The sequence below is a fragment of the Poecilia latipinna genome, unplaced genomic scaffold (genome assembly GCF_001443285.1).
Source record: "Poecilia latipinna isolate Pla-1442-1.1 unplaced genomic scaffold, P_latipinna-1.0 Scaffold1071, whole genome shotgun sequence".
NCBI classification, from domain to species: Eukaryota; Metazoa; Chordata; class Actinopteri; order Cyprinodontiformes; family Poeciliidae; genus Poecilia; species Poecilia latipinna.
Window position 1 is genome coordinate 146,397 of NW_015113687.1, and position 11,802 is coordinate 158,198.

General features: G+C 45.5%; 2 protein-coding genes across 3 annotated transcripts in view; both read right to left on the bottom strand.

Annotated features, from left to right (window-relative positions):
* The window catches only part of LOC106959345 (kinesin-like protein KIF1C), a 28,461-nt gene extending 22,843 nt beyond the window's left edge, over positions 1-5,618 (bottom strand). The window contains exon 1 of one of the 2 annotated variants that reach the window (XM_015051864.1): positions 5,064-5,618. The gene's annotated coding sequence lies outside the window, so the exon portion shown is untranslated. Of the gene's footprint in view, positions 1-5,042 lie in introns of both variants that reach the window. The other variant, XM_015051863.1, reaches the window with a different exon arrangement.
* A 3,835-nt stretch (positions 5,619-9,453) lies between these two features.
* LOC106959348 (cysteinyl leukotriene receptor 1-like) lies at positions 9,454-11,514 on the bottom strand. The gene is made up of 3 exons (XM_015051869.1): positions 11,219-11,514; positions 10,965-11,132; positions 9,454-10,874 (listed from the first exon to the last, which is right to left on the bottom strand). Exons 1-3 carry the CDS (start codon positions 11,362-11,364, stop codon positions 10,247-10,249), a joined length of 942 nt encoding a protein of 313 aa, XP_014907355.1. The 5' UTR covers positions 11,365-11,514; the 3' UTR covers positions 9,454-10,246.
* Between the last annotated feature and the right edge of the window lie 288 nt (positions 11,515-11,802).

Consider the following 11,802-nt stretch of genomic DNA (forward strand, 5'->3'; position numbering starts at 1 on the left):
CAGCGTCTCTCTGCTCTGACTTGGTGGAAACAGTTCTCGTTTCCGGTCCGTCTGCATTCTGACCTGTGGATCCAGATTCAGATCAGGACCAAGGAGGAACTGGTTTGGACCCGAGACCCAGAGACCCGGTCTCAGCAGAACCAGCGCCAGACGGAGGGAAGCTTAAGGTTTGGTCCTCTTTAACGTGAATCCAGCTGATTCTTAACATTCTTCATCTTATAAAAATGTAAAATGTTTTTTGTTTTGTTTGACGTTTTTTCTGTCGTTTTGCTGAATCATCATTTTTGGCTGTTTTGGTCGTTTGGTTGACAGGAACCAAACGGAGCGTTTTATCCTGCAGCGCCTGAACTGAGGCGCCTGGAGAGCCATCCTCATTTATCATAACTCCAGTTACTTTACTGTAAATAAACATGTTTTCTGCATCTCAGAGATTATAGGTTATTTTCTACTGTTTTATTTCTCCTGTTCTTTCTACACAAAACATCGAAGCTTAATCAAAACAAGGAATATTAAAAAAGGTAAAATAATGCAGATCTGGGAGTAACTGCTGAGATTATAGAAGAAAATCCTAATCCATACATGTTAAACGGTTTCATTTGTTTATTGACACCATTTGGTTTTGTTCTGTTTGTCCTAAATGATGTTTATTATTATTATTATATTTGATCTAATTGACTTATTTTATAGATGATCATCTGTTGCCAGTCTGTAATTAGTGAATGAGCTAAAAGTAGAAAAGCAGGTATAATCCAGCAGGAGTTATCTGATGTCATAATTAGTAACATTTCTGCTCTGGCAGCTGGTCCAAACTGGATCAGAACCAAAACAAATGGGTCAGAGCCAAACACAAAGTTTTGAGGTGATGATGAAAAGCTGGATTAAATTATAATCTGATCCATTAATGAGCATTAATCTGACATCAGATTCAGATCAGAACCAGTACCGGTTCTGGTCTCGGCTCGGTTCTTGTTCTAACAGAACCGGCCGGTTCTCATGCTCAGGCTTCTGCAGGAATGTGATAGAGAGCGGTCTTTGCCCCACACACACACACACACACACACACACACACACACACACACACACAGCTAAAGATAGATGCCGCGCTGCAACACCCAGATTGCTGCAGCGAGTCTCTACTCAGTCCCAGTCTACTGGTCCCAGTCTACTGGTCCCAGTCTGCTGCTCCCAGTCTGCTGCTCCCAGTCTGCTGCTCCCAGTCCCAGCTCTGTGTCTCTGCTTACGGGACACCGTGTTGCCTTCGTGTGCAGCAGGAAACCACAGCGTTGAGTTCAGCTGATCTGCTGGCGATCCCAGAGAACGTCTGGACGTTTAGCAGTGGAGACAATCAAACTGAAACTGGTTTCAACAAACTGGTTTCAACCAGCACCTGTTCATTCAGGCTGCAGGAGAGCGAGAGAGAGCAGGACGTTCCAGCAGAGAACAGGAAGGCTGGACAAGCCTCTGCTTGATGTTCTAATGACAGCAGCTGGAAGTCCAGCGCTAAGCTAAAGCTCCAGGTCAGCGGTGTCCAACATGCGGCTCGGGGCCCATTTGTGGCCCTCTGAAGGATTTTGTGTGGTACAAATTTTTTTTTATTTCTTCATTTATCTACAAAAACAAAATGTACAGACTTTTACTCAAAAGCAAATTTTACAGCCCAAATAAGAAAACAACAAACCCAAAGAGTCCTAAAAATAAAACTATTTATGTTTTGTGTTTACAGTTTGTGTTACTAATTTATTATTTCAATAAATTAGGATAAACGTTTCAGTGAGTCTGGTTTGTCTAGAATCAGACGCCAGTTTAAGGTGTGAACTCTGGGTTTGAATCTGATTGGTGAATCTCTGGCTGCAGGAACGTCAGCAGGTCTGAAGTGAGCCAACATTCCCAGTCGTTCCCTGACATTCCCAGTCGTTCCTTGACATTCCCAGTCGTTCTCTGATGTTCCCCGTCGTTCCCTGATGTTCCCCGTCGTTCCCTGACGTTCCCAGTTGTTCCCAGACATTACCCAGTCGTTCCCTGACATTCCCAGTCGTTCCCTGACGTTCCCAGTCGTTCTCTGATGTTCCCCGTCGTTCCCTGACGTTCCCAGTCGTTCCCTGACAGAGCGAACCTTTTCCCACTAATGGAAGCCGAATGCTAACCTGTAGCGATCCAGACGCTACATGCCTCCACTGATCAGCGGCCCGTTTTGAAACCAGATCAGACGGCCGTTGTGGGAACATCCCCCTCAGAGTGTGAAGGACTTCCATGAACATGTGCAAAACGCTCCAGGATTTATTCTTCACTTTACAGACAAACATAAAAACATGGCGGATAACGACAGGAGCCGCTTAGCCTGTTCGGTTTGACACGTCTGATGTGGAATATCCATTGTTACAGCAGCAATTTGTTAATCGGGTACTGATTTATAAATGAGCTGGAAGCTAAGGGTCAAAACTGCAGCCATGTTTCCACGTCAAGCTACAATAACAGCGCCGTCTAGAGGCCTGGCATGGAAACTGCAGCAGAATCCAGGCGAAAACTTGAAACTTTTTCTAATAAACATCAGAAAATAACCACAGCGAGTTAAAGAAGATATGATTCTGGTCTGTTCTACCGGCTGGGACTCTGAAGATGAGACCAGTTCACTGTACTGGTTCCCAGTTCTGACTGGTTCCCAGTTTTGATTGGTTCCCAGTTCTGATTGGTTCCCAGTTCTGACTGGTTCCCAGTTCTGATTGGTTCCCAGTTTTGACTGGTTCCCACTTCTGATTGGTTCCCAGTTTTGACTGGTTCCCAGTTCCTACTGGTCCTCCCACTCAGTCAGGTCTGGTCAGAGGCATTGAGCTGTTGCCTGATAACACTGGAACAGAATCCAAACAACATGCAGCTATAAATACACACACACACACACACACACACACACACACACACACACACACACACACACACTCGGACAGCTGAGATGCCAGCTGAGATCTGCCGGCTAACTTTAGAGACGCTCCGAGTCTCAGAGTCCGGACCTGGAGGGAATCGGAGCCTCACCTGCTGCTCAGGTGAACAGCAGACGGTACCGGCTGTGATCGGACCAGCAACCAGAACCGGATCAGGATTCAGGATTAAATCTGTTGAATCTGCTCTGATCCAGAGTGATCTGGAGTGATCCACCTGATCCTGCAGGTGATGAAACCCCACCTGAGTGGAAACGTCCCAGTGGGAGACCAGGGTGGGGCAGAAAGCAGGGTGGGGCAGAAAGCAGGGCAGTTCTCACATTCTGAGTTTCTTTCTCATGATGATGGAACAGAGAAAGAGGAGACACTGCGGTTTGGCCGAGGGTTTCCAGATTCACCTGGCTCTCTGCAGCAAGAGAACCTCACAGAACCAGAGAGAACCTCAGAGAACCAGAGAACCTCAGAGAACCAGAGAGAACCTCAGAGAACCAGAGAGAACCATAGAGAAATGGTGAAACCTCACAGAACCTCACAGAACCTCAGAGAACCAGAGAGAAACGGTGAAGCGGTGAGACCTCAGTAAACCTCAGGAATGTGAGGCGGGACGCAGCAGATGGATCAGAAGCTCATTCTGCGGTTGTTGCTAAGTGGAAGCAGCTGACTGCAGAGCTCACACCAAAAAACTCATCTGAACAGAAATCTGCAGATTGGATGTGAAGTGAATGATTCTGCAGGAAGATGACATCACTGATGACATCACAGCGCAGCGTTACTGTCAGAAGGAAACAAGCTGTTCTTTATCAGTCTGGATGTGATTCCATCAACATTCCAGCTGCTGGAGCTCTGAGTTCATCACAGATTATTCTGTTATTTTTCATGATTTCAGAACAGGAACCGGGTCAGCGCTCTGGGTTCTGACCGGGTTCTGATCGCTGGATGAACTGGATTACAGTTTTACTTTAATCTCACATTATTTTCACTAAAGTTTTACAGTAAAACATCTAAAATGATCAAACGACTAAAAACAGAAAAATAATCATTTTCCTGCTGCAGCTGAGAAACATTTTAATGATTAAATAGACATGAATACATGACCAGAGGATCTGACCCTGGAGGAAACCAACAAACAACTAGAGTGGAAATATTTCCCACCTGTATCAGCCTGGTTTCAGCCAGCTGACTGGCAGTCCTCAGCAGCAGCAGATTAAACCTAATCCTGATTCTAAGCTTCCTGCTGTTATTAATATTGATTTACATCACAGAACTGATAAAAAGTTGATAAATATTTTCTTCAAGATTCTTAAATATTTTATTTAACTTTTTCAAACTTGTTTTCCTTCTTTATTTAAAAAGTGAAAACTAGAAGCTGAAGCTGATCAGGCTGCATCATATCAGAAATATGTCAATATTCTGATAACAGTGATTGATGTCGTCATGGCGATATTGATTCACAAACATCTGAGGTTTAGAATGTGGAGACGACGTCTCATCAATAAATTCTGCTGCTTCATTTTCCTTTTCCAATAATCACATGAAATATGATTAATAAAGTTCAGAAAGTTTGGAAATCTGATTTCTGGAGAAAAATGTTTCCAGAAATGGAATAAAAAAAAAAAACAATCCTAAAGGAATAGAAACATTAAATCAGGTGATCTGGTGAATTTAAAGTCTGTTATTTACAACATTATTATGATTTTTAGGTCTTTTAAATAATAAAAAGGTTAAAAACAATCTAGAAAAACAAACATTTTAGCAGAATCAGTTTCTGTTTTTCATACAAGAAAACATAAAACGTCCATCAGAGGCAGATGACTGTCAACCAGCCAAACAGGAGCTGCTTTCAGGAGGAAGATGCAGAACCGGATCAGAACCGGGTCATCCTCTGTCAAACTTTTATTCATGAGAAATTAATGAAAATGTTTGCAGGATGTTGATTTTGTGTCTAATAAACATAAATAATGATGCATGATGTTATTTTCTGAAATGTTTTCTCTGCTTTATTCTGAACAGAAATAATTATTCATATCTAATTATGGAACCTGAGTTCACTAAATCTCTGATTATTGATCCTGAATGTATCATTTCTAACTTGTTCCGGTTCGATTGGACCCGGACCGGAGGATAACTCACCTGTCGTGGGTCGGTTCACTCGGTCCTCATGTTTTCCTCCAGCAGCAAAACAAGTAAACAAACAATCCTGGTTCTGGTTCCGGTTGGGTTCGGGCCTGTCGGTACCGGGACGGCCAGGCGGGGGGTCCGGCTCAGAATAAAACTTTATTCCCACTCCAACCGGATCTAACGGAGGATCCCGGCCGACTTTTCCCAGGTGACGTCACCGTCCGGTTCTGGAGGCCGTCAGAGGGACCGGAAGACGGAGGGCCGGGCTGAGGGAAAGTTAGGCCCGGACCTGGAGCCAGGCAGGCCGGGCGGCGAATCACGGCGGGTCCCGGGACAGAAGCGGCTGGAAGTCGGTGATCCGTCAGCGGGTCCGGCCGGGGTCCGAGGGTCCGGTCCGGTCCGACCGGGAGGGGGGCGAGTCAAGGAGAACCGGGCCCGAACAGAGGAGAAGGAGAAGCAGAGGGGAGAGAGGCTGAGAGGCTGGCCGGTGGCCTGGCCGCGCGGCGGTGAGTGCGTGAGGAGAGAGCAGGCGCGTCCCCGAGCGGAGAGCCGGGCCGCTCCGCCCCGCGACAGGCTCCGCTCCGCCCCGCTCCTCTCGGCTTCAGACCCGCTCCGCCCCGCTACAGGCTCCGCTCCTCCCGGTTCCTCCTCCGGAGGGCTAACTCTCAGACCTGCTGCACTGACAGAGGTCTCACTCTGATGAAGATTCCTCCCCACCAGACTCGCACCACCATGTGATCTGGTAGATCTGGTAGAGCTCTACAGAACCAGAGTAACAAGGCTGAAGCTAGGGATTTTGTTTTAAGGCATGCAAAAAGCACTTAGAATATTTTTTGACACCATCTCATTCTTTGTGGAAATATTTTGCATCTTTTACATGAAAATATCTTGGATGAAGTGCTGAAGATAGCATTTTTAAGCTACCTTTATATGAAAATACTTAATTATTTAGCGGATGCCTTTTTCTTCTCTTGCTCCCTAATCTTTCTACTCTCCTTTGCAGAGGTGCTTTATGTATTTTCCCCTCTTCTTACCTCCTGTTCTTTTTTCTCATCTAGAGAAACAACAGCGCCCCCTATGGACTCAGGTACCGTCTGAGGATGAGGCACCATGTTTTTGTTCTTTGGTGGCTGTGCTGACAAGTCACTTCCCCCCGGGGATTAAAAAAGTATATTCATTCATTCATTAATAGGATGACGAAAACTGATGGAGTGGGGCATCTGTCAGGCAGAGAACATCAAGATGGCCGCCGCCCGGTGTGTGACATCAGGGTGGGGTTGGGCGGTTCTCAGGTGGTACAGAGGAACTGGACCAGAACCAGAACCAGGACCAGGACCAGGACCTGTTCCAGGCTGCTCTCCTCTAGGAGACATGAAGCTCCAGGTGAACCAGAACCAGCTGAACAGAACCTGGTAAACAGAACCAGCTGAACAGAACCAGCTGAGCAGAACCTGGTAAACAGAACCAGCTGAACAGAACCAGCTGAACAGAACCAGCTGAACAGAACCTGGTCTAAACCCGGATCAAAGCTCCAGAGAGTCAGTCACATGATCTGCCTCTTTGTTTCCATCAGGACAGCAGCACAGAGACGGTTCTGTGTGTGGAAAACAAGGGAGGGAGGGGTCAGGAAACACCTGGAAGTCAGGAAACACACACACACAAACACACACACACACACACACACACACACACACAGCTGTAAAACAAATAAAACGTATGTTCATTTTAAAGGCTGTTGCTCCTGACCTTTGACCTCTGTGTGAGCTCCCTCTGGGCTGCGTGCTGATTGGTCCTCGCAGCTCCTTGGGGCGGGGTCTGGGTTCCTGATGAAGTTTGTTTGAAACTCCCTCAGTTCACGGGGCTGCAGCTCCCCCTGCTGGTCAAGAACGCATTACTGCGCTGACATTATTAATCTGGATTTTATTTCTGTAAACCTCTGGATGTGATGATGTGAGGGGAATTTCAATGATCTTTCATCAGATTGACCTTTGACCTGTGGTCCAAATGGATTTTATCCATTCAAAAATCATTTAAGAGGTTTACATTTAGGAGAAAATATGTTGCTGCTTTTCTGTGACAAACTTTAGAGGAGGATTTTATGAAGTGATTTATTTTCCATTTTGTTTGAAGAAAATTAAAAGCTGCTGCTAAGTTTTTGATGCTTCCTGGATCGGATGTTTCTACCTGTTATATATCTATACCAACACCAGAGAGAGGAAACTACTTCATCTGGTTCTGGGCTCCTACCATCAACCCTTCACTCGCCACCAGGATTTAACTCTCTTTCACCAGTAGGTGGCGCCTCTGAGCCATAAATAAAACTAAAGATATTCTCCAACCAGATGCTGACTGACCTTAGAGCTGAAGGAAACAGTCTCATGTCTGCTGAAGCGTTTTTCACAGGTGAAAACAGAATAATGACATTTTAACAGAGTTTGGTTTGAAGGTTCTGGAGGATTGTTCATGAGAAGAACAACTCTGGACTTTCTATCCATAAATATGCAAATCTTTCCTCATTTAGGTTTGCTGGGTTACCACAGTTATTTCTCTTTGTTCAGAATAATGAGACTTTCTTCAGATTCAGGACTTTACATTCATGAAATTTACATTCTCTGAAACAGTTTTAAAAGCAAAGACGGAGATCTCAAACATTTTAATTTTCATGGAAATTAAAAGAAAATCAGGAAGATTTCCTCCACCAGTCTGATTCATCCCAGGGTCTAATTTCAAGATGTCTGAAGGTTCCTGGTTGATTTTCAGCCATGAACAGGATGGGGACGCCCAGGAAGGAGGTTCTGGGTCCCAGACAGGAACAGGTTCTGGTGTGAAACCAAAGCTAAAGAGCTTGTGGAGATGCTGATGAAGCTGGCAGGAGAGTCATCATTCATGGGAAACCAGTCATGTACCCACAGGGAAGAAGGGCCACTCAGAGAAGAAGAAGCCATTGGTGCAAAATCATCTAAGACCCCAGATTAGAGCCTGCAAACCAACTCCGGTACAAAAACCTGAGATTCTGGAGGAATCCCGTCCCAACTGCATGTTTTGGGTTTGCTTTAGTTCAGGAGGAACTGGTGCACTTCACAAAATAGATGGCATCATGAGAAAACAAGGTTATGCAGAAATATTAAAGCAACATTGCAACACATCAGTGAGGAAGTTGAATCTTGGACAGACGGTTGTCCAGATGGACAATGTCCCCCAGCAGATTAGTTAGGAAGTGATTTAAGGACAACAAAGTGACAGTGAGCATCACAAAGATCTCACTTCTACTGAGAATGTGGAGCCAAAACGATGTGGGCTAATTAGCTTAGCAGGCCAAGTATTTAGTAAACACTTAGCTTAAAGCTAAATATTTCAAAGCTGTGTTTTGTAAATCTCTTGATAAACTGCTGCTTCAGTCAAATATTTATCATCATTTCTTTCCCTCTTCTTGTTCAACATCTCAGCTTTAAACACAGGATGAGCCGTTAAAGGCAATCCAGACGTTTTCCAGTGGCTACAGCAGCAGCGATGGATCAGAACCGAAGGATTCTCACCAGCAGAAGTTTAAATGTGTTGATCCTGCGCTGTGTCCTGTAACAACAGCTGGTCTGAAGCCTCTGCATTCAAATAGCAGAAAATAGTAGAACAGGCTTTTTCTCATCACATATTGGAACCAACTTTTACTTTGGTAGCCCACTTCCGCAAATCGGCTAGTGAATTTACGGATTAGCTCAATATTTAGCGGTGAGCTAGCTACATACTTCGCTTTAAAATGAACATTTAGCCCAGAGCTAATCAGAACTAAATGTTTACCAACGAAGTATGTAGCTCAGAGGTAAATAGTTAGCTTGTTTTCTTAGGAGCTAACTTGGGAGCTAATAGCTTCTAAGCTTGATAATTAAATATTTAGTTTGAAACATTTGCAAAGTAATGAATAACATGGTGAAAATACGACTTTGGAAAGTGAATCTTTATATTTTTCCTCCTCTGACAGGCTGAATAACCCAAATAACTCTTCTTAGTTTGGATTTAACTTTACAATATGACACCCATACAATGGTGTCTACAAACCTGACCCAGTTCAGCTGGTTCTGTTGGGAGGAATGGGCCAGAACTCCAGAAACCCAATACAGTCAGGCAGTTTACGAGGCAGCCCTACAAATACTGAGGAAATGGATAAACGCTGAATGTAGAACTCAACTGAATAGTTGTTTTTTTAATCTCCCAAAAATGTAACATTTAGTAAATAAAATTAATATAACAGAGATAAAACAGGAAAAGTGTGATTTAATGTCTGGCGTTGAGGAATGACTGTATATAGATTTATATACAACTGGTTCAAGATGTAAATGGAGCTAAATGTGTCTGAAGTGAGCTGAATGTAAACCATTAACATTTTAAATCAGTTCCTCAGTTGATGTTTTCAATAACAATAATTATAATTAGACATTAAATTAACATTAAACAGCAGGATACAAACAGACAGTGACAGAGTTTGTGGAAGTGAATGATTTATATAAAAATCCACATAAACACTGAGCAGAAGGGACGACACGTCCAGCTGGACCTTCATTTTAAGCTTCCTGTTTACATGGCCGTACGATATCCCAACACATTCTAAAAATAATAAAGACAGTTAAATAATGAGCAGGACATGAACCTCACGTTCAGATCCCACCCAAAAGTGTTTCAGTGCTTCACTCTGACGGCTTCATGGTTGGACGATAAACAAGGTTTAAAAATCACCAGGAGGAAACTGCTGCAGGGTTATTTCCCTGTAAACAGGTTACTGGGTGGCACAGGGAGCAGCGGTGCTTCAAGGTCAATGGAAACTATGAAAACCCAGGAAAAGAAGGTTTCCTGTTCCTGTTCAGTCCAGTCAGGCCTGAAGAGGGCGCTGTAGACCTGGAGAGGATCCTGTACAACATGTTTTTACCTGAACAGCAACAATATGGAGGAAACCATGAAGGAGAACATGTGACTCCTTCAGAAGACAACAGAACTCCTTCCTACTTCCTCTGGAATATAATCTGATCTCAACTAGAACTCAGATTAAACCCAAGATTACAAACCAGTTCTAATGACAAAGTTAAAAACTGGACAAAGAAAAAGGAAAAGTGACAGAGATAAATCTGTGGTGGTGTGACTCAAAGACCATCATCTGCAGCAGTTTCTCCTGACAGTTTTCTGGACAGATACTGAGCACATTTCAGTCAAAAGACGCATCCAAAAAGTTTCTCAGTCATTTGATTCCTCTGGTCTGTAGCAGGACATTGTGTTCTTAACTGACTCTGCTCTGCCTCCCTTGGATTTAAGGGTCTACCTTTGATCGACCCGCCCTTTCCAGTGGATCTTACGGAGCCACTTCTAAAAGACAGCCGTTTACTCAAGCGTAGCCGAGTGTGCTCAACGTCTTCCTTGAATTTCTTGGTGGAGTAGTAGTACAGCAGCGGGTTGACCACGCTGTTGGACGCCGCCAGGCACAGCGTTATGGCCACGGCTCTCTGCAGCAGGTTGGTGACGCCGCAGTTCCAGTGGCCGTTGATGGCGTGAAGGTGCAGGGTCCGGATCACGTGGTAGGGCAGGAAGCAGAGCAGGAAGGTCGCTATCACCATGACGAGCAGGTGCACTGAGCGCTTGTTTTTCTTCCTTAACTTCATGCGCGTTTCCGGGTCCTGAGAACATTGTGGGTGTCTCAGACAGTGGATGATCTTGCTGCAACACAGGATGATGGTGAAGAACGGCAGCACAAATCCAAAAATCAACGCCACGTAGTTCATGCTGAGAATACGGGACCAAGACTTTGGAGTACCCGGCTCAAAGCAGCGAGGTATTCCATCTCTGGAAGAGTCAGAACAGAAACTTCAGCATCCAGGGATCATCTGCTTGATCCCAGGCACAAAGACGTGTCACTGGTTTGCTGACTCTTACCTGTCTTTAACGCCGCTGCCTAGGAAGGGCACAGAGGACACGCCCACAAACAGCCAGATTCCCAGACACATCAGTAAGGTTGACCTGAAGCTTTTCGTGTACTTATGACGCAGTGGATAGACGATGGAAAACCAGCGGAGGAGGCTGAGCAGCGTGAGGAGCAGGATGCTGACAGGCAGAGAGAGCAGGGATGGAGCTGAAATGTTCCCCAAACCAAAGGGAAACCTATCGCATGAGGACGACTCCTGTCCTACCTGGAGTAGAGGTTGACGTAGAAGCCGTAGACACAGAGTCTGCAGAGCCAGTCAGGAAAGGACCAGTGGCCCTTGTTCATGTAGTACGCCAGGCGCAGAGGCAGGGTGAGGGAGAAGCTGCCGTCAGACAGGGCGAGGTTCACCATGATCACATAGGCGGGCTTGTTCCTGTGGACGGAGGACAAGGATCAGTCTGGAGACATTCACAGCCTGACCTCTTCCTGTTGGACACTGGGACAGAGGATGACACAGGGGACAACACAGGGGACAGATGACGACACAGGGGACAGAGGACGACACAGGGGACAACACAGGGGACAGATGACGACACAGGGGACAACAGAGGGGACAGAGGACGACACAGGGGACGACACAGAGGACAGAGGACGACACGGGATAGAGGACGACACAGGGGACAACAGAGGGGACAGAGGACGACACAGGGGACAACACAGGACAGAGGACGACACAGAGGACAACACAGGACAGAGGACGACACAGAGGACAACACAGAGGGCAGAGGACGACACAGAGGGCAGAGGACGACACAGAGGACAACACAGAGGGCAGAGGACGACACAGAG